This window comes from Prosopis cineraria, unplaced genomic scaffold, assembly GCF_029017545.1.
Source record: "Prosopis cineraria cultivar Desert tree isolate PC_DT_omini unplaced genomic scaffold, ASM2901754v1 PC13, whole genome shotgun sequence".
Taxonomy (NCBI): domain Eukaryota; kingdom Viridiplantae; phylum Streptophyta; class Magnoliopsida; order Fabales; family Fabaceae; genus Prosopis; species Prosopis cineraria.
Window position 1 is genome coordinate 26,192,199 of NW_026555344.1, and position 19,096 is coordinate 26,211,294.

The 19,096-nt window shown below is 34.6% G+C and overlaps 1 protein-coding gene and 1 pseudogene across 9 annotated transcripts; one reads left to right on the forward strand and one right to left on the reverse strand.

Annotated features, from left to right (window-relative positions):
• Positions 1-1,927: 1,927 nt before the first annotated feature.
• On the forward strand, positions 1,928-14,425 carry LOC129291054 (pentatricopeptide repeat-containing protein At1g74600, chloroplastic-like). 9 transcript variants are annotated; one of them, XM_054928166.1, is made up of 5 exons: positions 1,928-2,121; positions 3,050-5,921; positions 6,312-6,448; positions 6,704-8,302; positions 13,140-14,425. In XM_054928166.1, exons 2-3 carry the CDS (start codon positions 3,247-3,249, stop codon positions 6,352-6,354), a joined length of 2,718 nt encoding a protein of 905 aa, XP_054784141.1. In that variant the 5' UTR covers positions 1,928-2,121; positions 3,050-3,246; the 3' UTR covers positions 6,355-6,448; positions 6,704-8,302; positions 13,140-14,425. The 9 variants fall into 9 exon arrangements, with proteins under 9 accessions (XP_054784141.1, XP_054784143.1, XP_054784145.1 ...); XM_054928168.1 differs by lacking the exon at positions 13,140-14,425 and having other exon boundaries at positions 6,704-7,513; positions 7,990-8,358; XM_054928170.1 differs by lacking the exon at positions 13,140-14,425 and having other exon boundaries at positions 6,704-7,513; positions 8,043-8,358.
• On the reverse strand, positions 13,749-18,208 carry LOC129291056 (2-alkenal reductase (NADP(+)-dependent)-like; annotated as a pseudogene).
• Positions 18,209-19,096: the final 888 nt, after the last annotated feature.

Consider the following 19,096-nt stretch of genomic DNA (forward strand, 5'->3'; position numbering starts at 1 on the left):
GGAGGTTTGAACATAAGACCTTTGATTCTCCAAAATATTGAAGACCATTGAGCCAAGCAATTTTTTAAAATATATAGTGTAAAATAATATTTACATTATATTGTTTTCAAACATTTCTATTGCCATTGTTTATTCTACACATGTTGTTGCTAATATTAGAATAGTCACTTGTTAATATTTAAATTTGACTTGTCAATATTAAAAAAAAAGTTGTCGATTTTTAAATTCCAACTTATTTCTTGAATATTGATAAGTTATCAATATAATGCTAAATAAAATAATATATATGTTATAAATTTAGTTTTTAAGAATTTCCACGGTCATTGTTAATTTTGGATGTATTGTTGTTAATAGTTGAATTTGACTTGTCAATATTCAAAAAATAGGTTGTCAATGTTTGAAGATTAACTTATTTCTTTATTATTGACAAGTTATCAATATCAATATGATACTAAACATGTGTATTTGTGTTATTAATTTAGTTTTCAAACATTTTCATGGATGCTGTTAATGCTAGACGAACTGTTATTAATTGTTAATATTTGAAATTGTTAAAATTTTGGATGTTTATTTTGATAAGTGTTTGAATATTGACAAGTCAAATCTAAATAATAATAAGTGATAGTTCATATGTTTACTTGGAAACCAAGTTTATAACAATGTATATTATTTTATTTAGCATAATATTAATAACTTATCAATATCCAGAGAATAAGTTGGTCTTAGAAATTAATAACTTTTTTAATATTGACAAGTCAAGTCCAAATGGTAACAAATGATCGGTGAGATATTAACAATAATAAATCTAGGATTAACAATAGCCGTGGCAATGCTTGAAACTAAATTATTAACATATATAATATTTTATTTAGCATAATATTAATAACTTATCAGTATTCACAGAATAAGTTGGTCTTTGAAAATTAATAACTTTTTTTAATATCAACAAGTTAAGTCCAAATATTAAAACGTGATTGTTCAAAAATTGCCATGGAAATGTTTGGAAATTAAATTTGTAACATATATATTATTTTATTTAGTATAATATTGATAATTTATTAATATCTAGGGAATAAGTTGGTTTTTTAAAATTGACACCTTTTTTTTAATATTGACAAGTCAAGTTTAAATATTAACAAGTGATTGTTTAGATATCAATAAAAATACTTTGAGAAATCAAAATAAACAACAATCGTGAAAATGCTTGGAAACAAAAATTACATTATAATATATATTATTTTGCACTAAATATCTTCAAGAATTATTTGTCTCAATGATCTTCAATATTTTAGGGAACCAAAGGGTTTGGGATTTAAACCCCTTGGCTCCCAATTTTTAAAATTGATTGTCATTGACCATGTTGCCAGTGCCAAAGCTTTGGTGAGCTACGACAGTGGCTAGTAAGCAACAATGGTCAAGTAGCATTGACAGGTAGTGGGGGTTTTTTTTTTTTTAAAAAAAAGGAAACAAGGATATTTAGGTAATTGATTTCTATAGTTTAATTATATTTAAGGATTTTGATCTTTAAATGTTAATTCAAAATGTACTGGTTCTTCACATTATAAATTCTTTTTCAAGGACCCTCGATGCAATCCTCCCTTTCATTTTTTGTGTGAAATAGTCAAATTATCAATTAAAGCTAGCAAAAGTTACAACTCATTTATATAGTAAATTTGTCTCATTAAAAAAAAAAAGTTGATGGGGAGGTGAAAATTCCCTATGTCAACAAGAATAATATTGAATGCCCTAATTTTCTAGCAAAATAAAAAAGGGCTACTAATTTAAAGATTATATTGATACCTATGGTTTTTTCAAGATGTTTGAAGCAATACTTAGAAGATAAGTAACAACATATTAGTTAGCATGCTTCTTATTATCTTTTATTGAATTTTAGGTTACTTGCCTTTTTAATTTGAAAAAAAAAAAAAAAAGTTGGCGAAGCCAAGCAGCACGAGAGGCGCAGAACTTCGGATGAAGCTCTAGGGGCTTGGCGTCGCCGCGTCGTCGGCTTCAAACATTGAAGAAGTAAAGATCGGGCAAAGGAGAAGAAGAACTTGGGATCTGAATTGGCGATGAGAAGAGGGACGAAGGGCTCGGCGGCAAAGGAGCAGGGGTTCGAAGGTTTGCATGAACATCACATCTTCGCTTCATTTTTGGTTTCCCTCTTACACACATCCACATTATTAAAATGTGGAAAGGTTGATCAAGAATGTGAAAGAGACATAGAATACCAATAAGAAAACTATGAGAAAGCATAATCGAAGCCTATTTCCAATTGAAGGCATATATATTCAAGTTGCTGCTGGAGAAAGCCTGTTGCATATTCGAAATCGAAACTGATTATAAATTAATAGCATGGTTGTATATAGCAAAGCAAGTTAATGGTAGAGAAAAAGTGTTCAGTTTCCGAACTGATTCTAAATTATATCAGTGATCAATGGTAGAGAAAAAAATGGCAGAGGAAGTTCCAGAATGGTCGAGAAAATTCGTAGAAGAAAGCTTTACAAAACCCTCTCAGACGCGTTTTCAAAGCCCTCGTGTATGGTCGTGTTTTGGAGCATTTTCTAAGCTGTGTTTTCCTGCCTTGCGTCTTCTGCCAGCCCATGTAATTATCTGCCATATAATTCACACCACATAATCATTATTAACATCATTAAGCCACGTCAGCAGTTGTTTAACACGGTTACTTGAAGATTCACGGTTTAAAATTATGAGGACTCATCCTAAAAAAATAAACCCTATGGACTTTGATCAAAGCTGACCAAAATTTTGCTTTGATAGAGTCCATTATGCTTCAATCTCTTCCATCATGAACATAGCTTGTGTCTTTCATCTCATTAAAGCCATGATACCCATTATAGCCAAACTGCCAAAGAAGTTTTTGTATGATATGGGCGCCTTGATGGCTTTGATCTCATTTATCAGATTCTTGTAATTATTCGTTTCGTATTAGAGACATTTGGTTGAACTTCCATAGCTGTATCTAGCATTGGACTGTCTAAATTGATGGTATTTCTGTTGATGAAATCTTCTTCCTCCTTTGATGCAGGAAGAATAAAATTTACGTTAGGATTGGGAGTGCAGTTGAACTTTAAACAAATTGAGAGGGAGGTGACTAGCAAGAAAGGATCTAGGAGAAATTCTCATGTCTTGAATTGTCATTTTTCATTTTAACTTCACATCACACATCGCTACAAGTTAGTGCAACTGGAACTTGCTGTGCCCAGTCCTCATTGTACAACGCTTATGATTTCTCTTATAGATCAATGCTTCCCAGCTAGGATTTCACACCTTGCTTGCAGATTCACATCCTCGCTTGCTTTGATCGGAATGTCATACCCTATTTCTCATGAACATGAAGAGAACTCCAAACCTTTGGACCCTTTTAAGCTCTTCAGTGATCACAGAATGTCAAGACAGCCCAGCATTAGAAGCACAAAAATCTTACACGCCTACCTGGTCAAAATTGATGCATTGCAATCCAATGTATTTTTCACAAACTCTTTGCTCAACTTGTACTGTAAATCTTCTGCGATGGTTGTTGCCTGCAAGCTGTTTGATTCAATTACTCTTCCAAATATTCAGTCTTGGAATATCATGATATCTGGTTACAATGGCAATTCCATGTACGAGAAATCATGGGAGATGTTTTGTCGGATGCATTCATTTGGTGAGGAGCTAAATGAGTTTACTTATGGGAGTGTTCTCTCAGCCTGTGCTGCCTTGCAAGCTTCAGCATTAGGTAAGCAAGTTTATTCACTTGCAATGAAAAAAGGGTTTGTTTTTAATGGTTATGTCCGCACTGGGATGATAGATATGTTTTCCAAGAATTGCAGCTTTGAAGAGGCTCAAAGGGTCTTTTTTGATGTTTCATGTGATAACATGGTTTGTTGGAATGCTATGATTTCTGGGGCAGTTAGAAATGGAGAGTACTGGGCCGCCTTAAATCTTTTTTGTCAAATGTGTCATCAATCTCTAAAGCCAAATGGCTATACATTTCCAAGTGTTTTAACAGCATGCTGTTCACTCAAAGAACTGCAGATTGGGGAAATAATTCATGGACGAGTAATAAAATGTGTTGCTGCAGATATTTTTGTGGATACTGCTATTGTTGATTTATATGCCAAATGTGGACGTATGGATGAAGCTGGTAGGAAATTCTTGCAGATGCCAGTCCATAATGTGGTCTCCTGGACTGCTATAATTTCTGGATTTGTGCAAGAGAATGATTCTATTTCTGCACTTAAGTTTTTTAAGCATATGAGAGAATCAGGGGAGGAGATAAATACCTATACTGTTACTAGTGTACTTGCTGCTTGTTCCAAGCCAGGGATGATTGAAGAGGCAAGCCAAATTCATTCCTTAATATTAAAATTACCTTTAATTTCAGAGGCAACTGTCCAAGCTACCTTGATCAATATGTATGCAAAAATAGGAGAAGTCGGACTTTCTGATTTAGCCTTCAGTGAGATAAAATATGTGAAAGATGTGCGCATATGGGCAGCAATGATGTCTTCTTATGCTTACAATCAAAATTCTAGAAAGGCGGTTGAATTTTTTGTGTTTATGTTGCAAGAAGGTGTTAGACCAGATGAGTATTATATGTCTATAGTGTTAAGTATCATAAACTGCTTATATATAGTGAGACAGATGCATAGTTACACTTTGAAGTCTGGACTAGTTACTAATGCTACGGTAGGCTGTTCACTTTTCACCATGTACTCTAAATGTGGCTGTTTAGAGGAATCTCATAGAGTTTTTGAAGAAGCTCCTGACAAAGACAATGTCTCATGGGCCTCAATGATTGCTGGTTTTGTTGAACATGGCTATGCAGGTCATGCTTTTCACCTATTTAAAGAGATGCTATCTCAAGAAATTTTACCTGATTACTTGACCTTAACGGCAGTTCTAACTGCATGTTCTGCTCTTAGTTTTCTACAGACAGGTAAAGAAATACATGGTTATGCTTTTCGTTTGGGAATGGGAACAGACACAGTTATTGGTGGTGCACTTGTGTCCACGTACTCAAAATGTGGAAGGTTGGAGCTTGCAAAGAGGGTGTTCAATATGCTACCTCAAAAGGATAAGGTTGCGTGCTCTTCCTTAGTCTCAGGATATGCCCAAAATGGCTTAATTGAAGAGGCATTTCTGTTGTTCCGTGATATGATCTTGACTGATTTACCCATTGACACCTTCATAATTTCATCTGTCCTGAGGGCCATTGCACTGTCAAATAGATCATCAGCTGGGACTCAACTGCATGCCTACATTGAAAAATTGGGCTTGCAATCAGATGTATATGTTGGTAGTTCACTTGTGACCATGTACTCAAAATGTGGAAGTTTGGAGGATTGCTGCAAAGCATTTGACCATATTGAGAAGCCTGATTTGATAGGTTGGACAGCAATTATTGTGAGCTATGCTCAACATGGTCAAGGTTCCAAAGCCTTAGCTACTTATGAACTCATGAGAAGAGAAGGCATTCAACCTGACGCAGTAACTTTTGTGGCAGTGTTATTGGCTTGTAGTCATAGTGGGCTGGTTGAAGAAGCCTTCTTCTATCTTAATTCAATGGTCAGAGACTGTGGCATTAAGCCTTGTCATCGTCATTATGCCTGTATTGTTGATCTTCTTGGTCGATCAGGTAGACTAAAAGAGGCAGAAAACTTCATTAACACTATGCCCGTAAAGCCTGATGCTTTAATTTGGGGAACCCTCCTCGCAGCTTGTAAGGTCCATGGTGATTATGAGCTTGGGAAGTTAGCAGCCCAAAAAGTAATGGAATTGGAGCAATGTGATGCTGGGGCTTATGTTTCCTTCTCAAACATTTGTGCGGATTTAGGACAGTGGGATGAAGTCCTTAGAATTCGTGGGTTGATGAAAGGATCTGGGACAGCTAAAGAGCCTGGTTGGAGCTTTGTGTAAGGAGCAACTATGCCATGATGATTGATCTGTCTTATTTAATATCTTCGATGAATTGCATGAACGTACCATTGGGCTCGTTTGGTGCACAGGAATAGTACAGTAGGGAAAGGGAATGGAAAAAAATGACGTTTGATAGTCTTCATTCTCATTTCCTTGGGATGAGGATTCACATTCTTTTATGATATATAATGTCATTCATGGTGAATGAAATCTATTTTTGGTATCATGTTTTCTTAAAAAAATTGCAAAATGTAATTAAGCCCTCTTCTCATCATCATGCACAAACCAGCTAGGTGGGTTCTCTAATGAATAAAGCTTTATGGTTCAGCTCTTCTATCTATTGATTCTATCTATCTACTCTTCCTAAATTCTATTTCATTTTATAGTTTGGGGAACACTCCTTCCAGAATCATCAGGGATGTCACTTGACAACACGAGCAAACTGCTGGATTGATGTTTGATCTTGAACTTATTGTTGAGCATATTAATGCTTATCCAGAACATCTTGAGTTTGCTTTTCATGGTAATATACAAAGGTCTATCTTAAGGATGAATAAACATGTTACTTGCACGATGGGGACTGTTTGTTAAAAAGATCGCATAATATTGAAAATTATCATGTATGGTATTTTTGGTTATCTACTTCAATATGATTGGTTCTAGAGAAGTGCTTCGGTTTCATCAATGTTTTCTGTGGCAATGTCAGTCAACTCATGAAACCAAATTATTAGATAGGAAATATTTTTCAATTTCTTATCTCATTTTCTTCTTTTTCCAGGTGGCTGATTTTTTGATCCCATTGAGAGAGTTTGCCACGTGGCACACAGATGCTAATGATGCATATCATTTATGGGTATTGGTGTTTCCAATTGTCTGGGTTACATTGTATAAGGAAGAGTTAAGTAACACTTGTCAGATGGTCACTCATCTGTCTAAAGATTATCATTAGAGGGAGCAAGCCAGCAGATCAAATGTTGTGCAAGCTCTGCTCGGCCCTGAATACCAAGTGAACTCATCAAATATGTTGGGAAAACTTACAATGCATGGCACATTGAACTAGCATTGGTTGAAAATCATATCATGTTGTTCATGAATAACACCAAGTGCGCTGGGTATCTAACTGAGCTCTATCGCTTGCTTAATGAAGATGTGAGGTGTGGTTTATGGAAGAAATGAGTGATCATTACAGAACCTAGGCCAGGGCTTTCTCTTGTTCAAGCATGACCGTTGGCAGCGTGCTCAAAGCCTCTTTTACTAAGCCATGGTGATACTGTTCCTGGTCAACTCAGTGGGATGTGTTGGCAGACTTGAGACTTGGGCAAGACTGTTGAAAATTATGAAATTCGTCTTGTGGCAGTCTTTGGCCTGATTGAGCATATATGAAGGATTGTAATTCCTAAAAAGCCCTGGTGGAAGAAACTCCAAAACTCTGATTTAAGCATAATGCGGCCTTCATGACAAAAACACAAATGGCACGGTGGATGTTGGCAACGTGGCAGGTAAATGTGTTGTGATTCTTGCTCTAGAACAATGGTGGTAGCTGTCGTTCATTCCAAAATTTCCCTTGTGCGGCAATTCCAACAAACAGGTGAAGTTAAGGAGTCATCCAGAATTCTGTTGGATATTTCCAATGGAAATAAAGGGTTTGTTTGGTTTTGTTTTCTGTTTTTATGTTCTTAAAACAATTCTGTACAATAGTTTTTCAGAACAAGTTTGGAAACAAAAAATGAAAAAAGTCTGTTTGAATTATTATTTTGAAAAACATATTTAAATTGATAAAATAAATAGTGAAAGAGCAGTTTATTTTATTACATAATTGTCATTAATGAAAGCATGGTATTTTATGCCTTTTCTGTATTTTATGTCTTTTATCTAGTTTTGCAGAACAAAAGGTAACAAAACATCTAAAAGATGTTCAGGCTTTTGTTTTTCAGAACAACTTTCTTCTTTTTTGTTTTTTAGAACAGACAACAAAAAACATATTTTCAAGCAGGTTTTTTTTTTTTTCCATATTTTTTGTTTTTCAGAATAAAAAAACTGTTCTAAAAACAAATAATCAAACAGGCCCAAAGTCTCTGGAAACTCTGAAGGTGGTGTGAAATAAAACCTTTATGCAGATCTCAAGGACATTCCTGAGGCTTGAAGACAGGATAATTCCAAATCAATGGGATCATTTGTGTGTTTAGTTTGACTCACTGCAGTGGAGGAATGAAATTTATGATGTAGTCATAGATGCATTCAAAGATTTTAGTTCCACAAATTCACAACTTCATCACCTTGGCTGCTGCGACAAAGCATGGAATGTCAACAGGGCCTTTATGATGCTTGTGTCACCATACTTGAAAAGTTGTATGGGTACTCAACCATGGTAGTGCGGGTAATATGACTAGCATTTTCAATTGCTCAATGAGAGTTGCTTGCCGTTTGCTGTTCTGTCATCATGTACTATTGGTCATTTCAATTATTCCCTCTTTTGTCTTTCTTACACATCATTTAGACATGGTTTGGATGGAGGAGAAAGTGGGTGGAAAATTGGAAGGTGAGAATTTTAGGGGGGAAAATTTCAAATATAGTAAAAAATAAAAAATAAAAATTGCTACTTCTGGATTTTTTCCTGCTAATATTCTCTCGTTAGTTTTCTTTCAAAGTTTCAATGCAAACCAAGGTTAAGGTTTCTGCGTGTGGATTCAGAAATGTAATTAATGTGTTAATATTCCTTCCAAATTTCTTAACATAGCCTTATTAAATCTAGCTTGTTTTAACTCCGCCTATGTTTATAGCCGGTCCCAAGCCCGGGTAAAGGAGGAGGGTTGTGTTAGGCCATCAACAGCCAATGTAAAAATTTGTTGAATCTATCATGAACATGGACAATAGACGTTATAATGTTAATGCTAGGTCGTTGCCCGTAAGTAACGCGCTGCATGGCTCGAGTACAGTGATAAGTGAGTTAGAGCCGCTGCATCGGCGCCCGGATGTAGTGTTAAATGAGCAAGGGCTACCGTGTCATTCTGGACGCACGCGGCTAAAGAAGTTAGTCCATAAGAGCAAAATTAGATTTGGTACTTGGAATGTTGGGACATTAAATTGTAAATCTGTAGAGGTTGTAGGGGTTATGATTCAAAGGAAAATCAATATCCTTTGCTTGCAAGAAACAAAATGGCGTGGAGAAGGAGCTAAGGATATTCAAGGTTTCAAACTTTGGTATACAGGAAAAGTAAGTGCACGCAATGGAGTAGGCATCATTGTAGATAAGGAGTGGAAGAAGAACGTTGTAGAAGTTAGCAGAATTGGAGACAGAATTATTTCTTTAAAAATGATAATTGGACGTGAGACTGTTAATATTGTTAGCGCTTATGCGCCGCAAGTTGGGACAGAAGCCAGTCTTAAGGAATTATTTTGGGAGGATCTGGAGGGGTTGATTCGACACATACCACAGAGTGAAAAGATTTTTATTGGAGGAGACTTTAATGGACATGTCGGGAGGGAAGCTGGTCAGTATGCGAGGGTGCATGGTGGTTTTGGTTTTGGAGAGCTAAACAATGAAGGGCAAACTCTTCTTGATTTCTCATTGACGTATGATTTTAAGATTGCCAACACTTGTTTCAAGAAGAGAGATGAGCATCTCATCACTTACAAAAGTGGAGCCTCAAGGTCGCAGATTGATTTTCTTTTGGTTAGGAACACAGATAGAAAACTTTGTAAAAATTGTAAGGTGATCCCTGGAGATGCTGTAACGACACAACATAGGGTTCTAGTCCTTGATGTGTGTATTATGAGTAAAATCCAAAAACGTCGACAAGTAGTAACACCAAAGATTAGGTGGTGGCAATTAAAAGGTGAGAAGCAAGATATTTTCAAGCGAAATCTTTTGGATAAAGGAATTTGGGATTCTCAGGGAAGTGCTAACATCATATGGGAGGATATGGTTAAAAAGATACGGGAGGTTGCAAAAGTAGTTTTGGGAGAATCGAAAGGTTCTGGTCCGAGAGATAAGGAGTCTTGGTGGTGGAATAATAGTGTACAGGACAAAATCAAGTATAAGAAGAACTGTTTTAAAGCCATACATTTGTGTAACAATGAGGAAAATTGGGAGAGGTACCGTATGGCTAAGAAGGAAACTAAGAGAGCTGTGGGTGAAGCTCGTTCCAAAGCTTTTGAAGAATTTTATAAGAACCTTGAGACGAAGGAAGGAGAGCAAAATATTTATAAAATTGCCAAGAGTAGGGAAAGAAAATCAAGAGATCTAGAACAGGTAAGGTGTATTAAGGATGAAGAGGGAAGAATTTTAGTTACAGATGATGAAATTAAAAATAGATGGGAGACTTATTTTTCTAAACTTTTCAATGATGGAGAGATTCATCTAGTAACTTGGAGGATTTAGTAACTGGTGAAGGAGAACAAAATTTGTCATTCTATCGAAAAATACGTGATAAGGAGGTAAAGGAAGCTCTTAAGAAAATGGCAAATGGTAGAGCTAACGGACCTGATTGTATATCTATCGAAGCGTGGAAATGTTTAGGTGAAGAAGGGGTGAGATGGTTAACTAAGTTATTTAATGTGATTTTACGGTCCAAGAAAATGCCTGATGAGTGGAGGAGAAGTACATTAATTCCTATTTATAAAAATAAAGGAGATATTCAGAATTGTACTAACTATAGAGGGATTAAACTCATGAGCCACACAATGAAATTGTGGGAGAAAGTAATTGAGCACAGGTTGAGATTGGAGACAAGTATTTCTGAGAATCAATTTGGTTTTATGCCAGGTAGATCAACTACAGAGGCAATTTATCTACTAAGGGGATTAATGGAAAAGTATCGTTGTAAAGATAAAGATCTACACATGGTTTTTATTGATTTGGAAAAAGCTTATGACCGTATACCAAGAGAAGTGCTTTGGAAAGCGTTGGAAAAAAAGGGAGTACGGATTGCTTATATTAAAGCCATACAAGATATGTATGAGGGGGTAAAAACTAGTATAAGAACGCCTAGTGGTCAAACAAAGGATTTTCCTATAAAGATTGGACTACATCAGGGATCATCTCTGAGTCCTTATTTGTTCAACTTGATTTTAAATGTTTTGACGGAACATATTCAAGAGGAAATCCCGAAATGTATGCTCTTCGCGGATGATATAGTTCTTATAGCAGAGACAAGAGAAGAGGTTAATTGCAAACTTGAGTTATGGAGGAGGACATTGGAGTCGAAAGGTTTTCGTCTGAGTAGAAGTAAGACGGAATATTTATATTGTAAATTTGGTAAAGGACTATTCGAAAATAATTTGGAAGTGAAATTGGGAGATCAAATTATACCTCAAGTGGAAAAGTTTAGATATTTGGGAGCCATTATTCAAAATGATGGCGAAATCAGTGGAGATATTTCACATAGAATTCAAGCTGGGTGGTTTAATTGGAGAAAAGCTAAAGGAGTTATTTGTGACCGTAAGGTGCCTAATAAACTTAAAGGAAAGTTTTATCGTACTGCTATCAGACCGGCAATGTTATATAGTAGTGAATGTTGGGCTCTAACGGGACAGCAAGAGCATAAAGTTGGAGTAGCAGAGATGAGAATGTTACGATGGATGTGCGGACATACACGTAAAGATAAAATTCGAAATGAGCACATACGTGAAAAAGTGAGGGTGGCACCTATTGAGGAAAAAATGGTAGAAAATCGGTTGAGATGGTTTGGGCATGTACAAAGAAGACCAAGGGAGGCACCAGTGAGAAGAGTGGAACATATAACTTTGAGTCCGATTAAGAGAGGTAGAGGAAGGCCTAAGAGAACACTCTTGGAAGTTGTTGAACGTGATCTCTTAATTAATAATATTTCTAAAAGCTTAATAAATGATAGAGCACAATGGCGTCTTGCAATCCATGTAGCCGACCCCACCTAGTGGGATAAAGGCTTGTTGTTGTTGTTGTTGTTATTAAATCTAGCTTGTTTTCTTGGTTGAACACTGTGCTAATAAAAAATAAGGGTATGAATGATCTAGTAACCAATTAAAAGTCAATACTTAAAAAATTATATGGTTGAATTTTGAATTCGGATTGTAATAGAGTGAGCAAGACTTAGCCACTTAGGTTATATTTGATAGGATAGATCCATTTTTGAGAAAAATGGAGCACGTTGAAGGGAAAACACGGTGGAGAGAAACCTTTTTTTTTTTGGGGGGGGGGGGGTTGGTGATGTAACACACTCACACACTTGCACGGGGTTGAATAGAGGGAGAGAGTGGAGAGAAAATCAGGAATAGAGAATGAGAGAGAGGAGGCGAGAACAGAGAGGGAGAAATAAGAATGAAGAACAGCACAGTAGGGAAACAAGGGAGGGAGGGGCAGACGCAGAGGGAGATGAGCTATCAGAAATCTCAATCAAATATTACATTCATCAAAAGTGTTCTCTTACAAATTCAAGCTAGTCTATTTAAACTAACTTTCCTACCTGTTAAGAAAATTTTAATCACTTGTCAATATAAAATTAATGTTGAGATTTCCCTTCTAACAAATTATTAAAATAACACCAAAAGAAGCTGCAAACTAGGTGGGTTTCTTACAAGTTAAAGAAAATACAATAATAATAATATGCTAGGTAGGTTTCTTCAAATACGTTATTCTCATATTTCATGATTCTCCCTTGCTTGATGGAACTCTCCTCTGGAGAGTTAAAAAAAAAAAGTTGATGTAACTCTACTATGAGTACAATGCAGGGAATTCCTCCTAGTGGCAACTAATCTGAAAATCCTTTCCAACACACAAGGTAGTAGAAAATGAGATTATGGGAATATTAAGCAATGTGATTTTAGTGATTTGAAAACCTTCCCAATGAGCAGGGTGGTTGTAGAGGTTGTTGTCAAATGGGAAAAGAATATGTTCTTTGATAACCGTAACAACCTTTCCAGCAAATGGTGTAGTACATGGATGATTTGAAGTAGGAATTGGACAAAGTTGAACACTCCTCTTGTCAAGATCCTAACTTGATAAATCTCTAATGCTTGTGATTCAACATCTTTGACCACCAATTTCGAACCTTGATTCAATTCAAGACTTATGCCTTCATATTTCATGGAGATTTCTTCTAAATCAGCATCATTCTCTTATTTCTTCATAACATTTGTGCTAGCCTTGGTTATTGCCTTGACTTCTTCCATAACTAAGCTCCCAATTTCAGGACCACTAATGTTGTTAGCATCGTTTTTTTGTGTAACTGACATAGCTGAAGGCTTTTTGATGAGGAGACTATTTTCTAGTGCCACAAAAGAACCATGATCTCCTCTAGGTCTTGACAAAGTTTTTCCCACAGCATGTTGCTCACGCGCGCACTTGAGAGCTCTTGAGATTTCATCAACCTTACTATCCATGTGTTCCTTGAGCTCTTGAATTTTGCTTTTAGGTATGATTCTACAAACAATGATTTATTCATATTAATTTGATTACAGATTATTCTGACCTGTTCATCTGGAAAGTAATTTTACAGAACTGTTTTACAAACGTTAAAAAGAATACATGGCAAAACACACACTAGAAAATGGAATCAAATAAGCTTTAACTTTCCAATAGTTAAATTGCATACTGATTTTTTTTAATTAAAAAAAAAAACTTTTGGGGGCCTGAGTGTAAAGGGTTTGAATGTAACAAAACTATATGCAAGGCACGAGACTTTTTATTTATGAAACAACAAATGAAAACTTTATTCACCTGAAAACATTAGTTGTTCCTATAGTGGATATCACACATATTAGTATAACATTAACAAGAGAGAATGACAGCTAGATACCTTGACTTGCTTATAATTTGATTCCTTTGAATGAAAACCCTTTTAAGATTAATGACAATTATGATATACTATATTAACAACTATTTTTTAAGAAAAGGACCCAAGTATAAACAAATCCCTTACAAAGGACCTTGTGATCCTCCCGACATACAATGGTACAAAATAATGAGATGTATATATCATGTAGAGGATCATGATCCCTAATATCACTCACGAGCAATGACCACAACTTGTTTGCCAACATTGTGACCACCATAGAGACCAACCAAAGCTGCAGGGCCATTCTCAAGGCCTTCAACTTTATCTTCCACATACACTATCTTCCCTTCTTTGATAAGAGGCAATATGAACCCTAAATATTTAGGATAAAGCTGATAATAATCACTTGCACTAAATCCATGCATGCGAACTCTCTTATAAATGAGTTGTGCTAGATTTGTTATGCCTTCAGGTTGATCAAGATTATACTGTGAGATCATTCCACATTGGCATATTCGGCCATGGATTCTCATTATTCACAAGCACCGTGTCAAGTGTTTTGCCTCCAACGTTATCGAAGTAAATGTCAATGCCTTTTGGGAAGTACCTGATTTGTAAATCGATATCTATTAGCTTTTATTTTTCACTTGGATAGAAAGAAAATCAGAAAGAGAAGAATATTAAGAGGGAAAATTCGAATAAATAGTAAATTGTTATTATTATTGAAAGGTTTTTTTTCCTTCTAATTTTTTGCCTTCTTATTTTCTTCCCATTTCTTCTAACCAAATTGCAAGTGTGGCAAATTGATTAAAATCCTTAAGTCTAAGATAGTACTGTTTGATAGTATGTACCTTTTTAGTGCAGCATCCAAGTGAGGCTCTTCCTTGTAGTTAAAAGCCTCATCAAATCCCAGTTTATTCTTCAATAGATCCACCTAATTTTAAAGTGAAGAAAGTTAATCAGACAAGAACACACAAACGACAGATGGATTTTGGTCATTTTAGTCAAACTCTTTTACAACAATTTGATCGTCTTATTCGTTAAGTATTTTTTTTTTTTTTTAAGGAAGCATCTGCTTTCAGTGATCGTGCATTAGGGCTATCCAATATGCCCTCACTGTGAAGGGATTTCAAATTGAAAGCTACGGCTATCCAATTGTGAAAGTTGTTTCTAAACATTCAGAGAAATAAGCATGTACGATACATGGAAGGGGTCAAGGTTTTTTTTTTTTTTTTTACCAAAATGGAAGGGGTCAAGTTAAGTGGGATCTTTTTTAGTTGAGACTATGAGAGATATTGATATAAAAGAATGTGATTGAGTGATTCTATGTGGAACTTGCTTTCACTCTTCATTAGAAAGTGATTCTAAATGTGCATCGTATTAGCAGGGTCATGTGGTATCCTAGCTACCCACTTATAGGACTTAACAGGGTCTAGACTCATGGATGAGGTCGGACAAGATCATAAAGGACATCAAAGCTCTTCTATCAAGTATATAACAACTTTGTCTTCAAGACTTGAACTCAAAATCTTTAATTAAGTTGGTACAATTGTTGCCGGTTGAACCAAGCACTAGACGTTACTATATAAAGTCGCTTTTATAAGTGCATAAGACCCAAATTAGGGAACGTGTATGCTGATTTCAACAAGCTCCTGAGAAGTATAATTGTACCTATTACTAAAACCATACCTTCTCTTTACTTCCTGCACTTCCCACAACATAACAACCTAAGAGTTTTGCAAATTGGCCAACAAGTTGACCAATTCCTCCAGATGCGGCTGAGACAAAAACACAATCTTCTTTATTGGGACATCCTATTTCATAGAAACCAGCATATGCAGTTATTCCTAGCACACCTGCAATGGGTGTGAAAAGAATATAGTTATTGAGGAAGCAAAATAATTAACTAGTGGGATTAGACTAATTAAGATAATAAGCATAAGTAAAGTAAATGCAAATCCACTATAATTTATAATTTAAAGAAGAGAAGGGGTATTATAGTCCTTTTTGCATCTAAAATTATTTTCAAATCAGTTCCTTGATTTTGCAGTGATATTTCAAATCTTTTTATCTGTTTGTTGTTAAATTACCTCAACAGTTTTTGAATGATATTTTCCCTAAATAAAATTTCACTGTGATTTTTAAGAATCAAGAGGACTAGTTTGTTTAAGACTAAAAAAAAAATGATTATGGTGCTCTTGGGGAAGCTGTTGAAATTGAAAATATGAGTTATTGGATGAACTTAAGCTAATTGCATGAAGAGAGATATATTTTGACCAAAAAACAAAAAACAAAAGAAAAGCTTATCATGATAAGCTATTGAAATAATTTATAAAAAAGGGCTAAAAATACTTTTTTTTTTCCAACAAAACCTTTATAATTTAGCTTACTGTTCTCTTAACAACCCAAGTGTTAAATTTAACTAAAATCATTTCTTTAAAAAAAAAAATTAAACCCTCAATCATGTATATTCAAAATATAATATATAAAAAATATAGGGACTAACTCAAGGCTATAATGGATATATCAAAACTATTTTAATCCAAATTTCTAAAAAAAAATGTGGGAGGTTCTTCTGGAAAACCATTTTAAAAAAATAAAACATAATAAAGATTATTGCACAGGCTATCAGGTTGAAGTTTTAGTACATGATATCTTCTAAAGCAAACATAGGAGATAGAAACCATTTATCACATGAAAACTTTCCTTAAGATTACTGGGGCCCACACATATATAAATCAAGAACATCATAAATTATCTCAAAATAAGTCGAAATAATAATCATAAAAAAATAAATTGAAATACTGGAATATTTACCAAGAATTCCAGTATAGTAAGAAAGTGGAACATTGGTGTGCCCTATTTTGAAAAGTATATGGCTTGATGGAACAAGGCTGTACTCTTCCCAGATAGCATATCCCCAAACTAGATCATCCTTTTCATAGTCAGGATGCCCAGATTCAACAACTTTAGCCACACCATATCCATGTATTGGCTGCAATTATTCAACACAACTATATCAGTAATTAGTTTCACAATTATACATTTTTGTTAAATCTCTAATATTCATAACAATATTTTTTATTGAGCACGGGTGCTTTCTTATTCAATGCATGATCAAACACTAAACATAGACACTTCTTTTGGTGAAAATTCAAACCTTCATTCATTATATTATGAGAGATTAACATTTTCTGTTAAACCTATTATTTGTTGGTATATTCATAAAGATTTATTACATTGGTATCAAAAGCTTTTGTGTCACTAAAATCATGAAGCCCTTCAAAAATTTGATTTTAGAGTCAGTTTGGTTTTTGTTTTCATTTTTTAAAAAACTATTTTGCAATATAATTTTTAAATTTATTTTCCAAAAAAGTAAAAAAAAATCTATTTGATATGTTAATTTAGAATTAAAAAATTGATCAATAATGATAGTTGTCGGTAGTTCACAGTGGTTGCTTGTGATAGTTATTGGGTGAGGTAACTGTAATTTTCAATAATTAAATAATATATTTTAAAAACAAGAAAAATAAAATAAAAACAACTTTAAAATGATTCTTTTTTTATTTTTAAAAAATGAAAATTTTTTTAGAATAATTAAATTAAAACAGTTATCCAAATAAATTTTTATAATGTTCTTGTTTTTAAAAATAGAAACTAATTAATCAAAAAGAAAGAAAGAAAGAAAAAGAAACCAAACATGCCTTTATTTACTTTGATTTTTTTGTTTGCTAGAATTCTGTACTTTTTTCAAAAAAGAAACATTAGTTCAAGCTAAAATAAATGCATTTCAATCATTCCTTTTTTCATTACAATTTATAAAGCCATGAAACAGGCAGGCCTAATTCATATATTCCTCACCCTTGTAGTCTCCATCTATATGGAAAAGTAATAGTAATAGTATATACTAGGCTAAGAAAAGAATTACAGCTCGTTTGGTTTAATTCCTCACTCTGTTGGAAGAGATGCAATGCAATGTTAATATCATTTTGTAATAGAGGGATAGTAATGAAGTGCAATAAAAATTCATCGAGAGCTATGAAAGAGTATTACCATTATTTTGGTAATAATATGTAATAATAATTATCATAAGTCCACCTAGAAAGCTAACCACTCCCAATTATATGCAATATTGATTAGCACTGCACAGCAATTGAACCAAACATGCTGTAATAAATATGGGTCATATAGATCAAAGAGGTCAAGTGCAGAGAGCAAGACTTACAGCACCAGGAGTATAAGAACCAAATCTGGAAACAAATGAATTGCTCATCATGACTCGCTGATAGGGATCACAGGATAAGTAGAGATTCTTGATCAGAATCTGATTCGAACCTTCTGGAACCTTCTTCAATTCGATGAAATTTTCAACCACTTGCAAATCGGATTCTCTGGGAAATCCAGATACATACTTCTTTAGAATCACTTGGTTATTCTTCACTTGCACCATTTTTGCTGTGCTGAGACCTAATTTCTGTGTTCCCTCTTTCTCTGATCTCTCTTCGGATGAAGACGACGTGGCTAACCTACTTGGGAAGCAAGGGAATAAATGAATTTATAAGGTAAAGTCAACAGTCAAAGAACTGAGAAATTTATAACGAAAAATGGCAACAACGTAGGTAAGCAATGACGATTAACTATTTTGACTATTTGTATTTTTTTTAGATTAAAGGTCAAAATATTTAAAATTTTTTTATAGGAGCACTCAGTATCCCTAATGCCCCCGAACTTGTTATAATAAGTGCAGCAATAGTATTTCTTTAAGTATAATGTGGGTTATGCTACCCCAAGTGGATGGTGATTAGCATTTTTTTAAGTATAAAGAGTATGATCCAGCATAAGCAAAGAACATATATATATTCTCTGAGGTATTGAGGACAATGGGTTGATCTCTTAACTAAACTAGTATACACAAAAGGTTTAGAATTTAAATCCTAATTATTTACTTAAGTGACGGGAACATCTATCACACATGTCAACTTTAATTGGTGCTAATTAACATTTTATAATATGCTTGTTTGGACTAAAATTGGCACTTTGGGCTTGGGAGGAAAAACGATTGAGGCCCAGTCCAGACCATAGAGAGAAATGACCTAACAGCAGGCCAACTTCGTAGAGTTAAGTATATCTACTTCCCCTACTATCAGTGTATTTTGGTGCAATCATTCCCTCTACCTTGAATGACATGCCACATTGTTGGCCACAAAATGGCATGGATAGTTATTTGCTCCTAATGGTGCCAAGCATAAATTCAGAAGGAGTGCACTTCGTCATGTTTCTATAAATAAGCAATAAGTCTATGATTAAAAGACACTTGACACTCTATTAAATTTGTACAAAACCTACCCACCGCAAAATACCAAATCATGACCTTGTGTTACCCAATCTTTTTCTATGCAAGCTAGACTTCCTAGGCT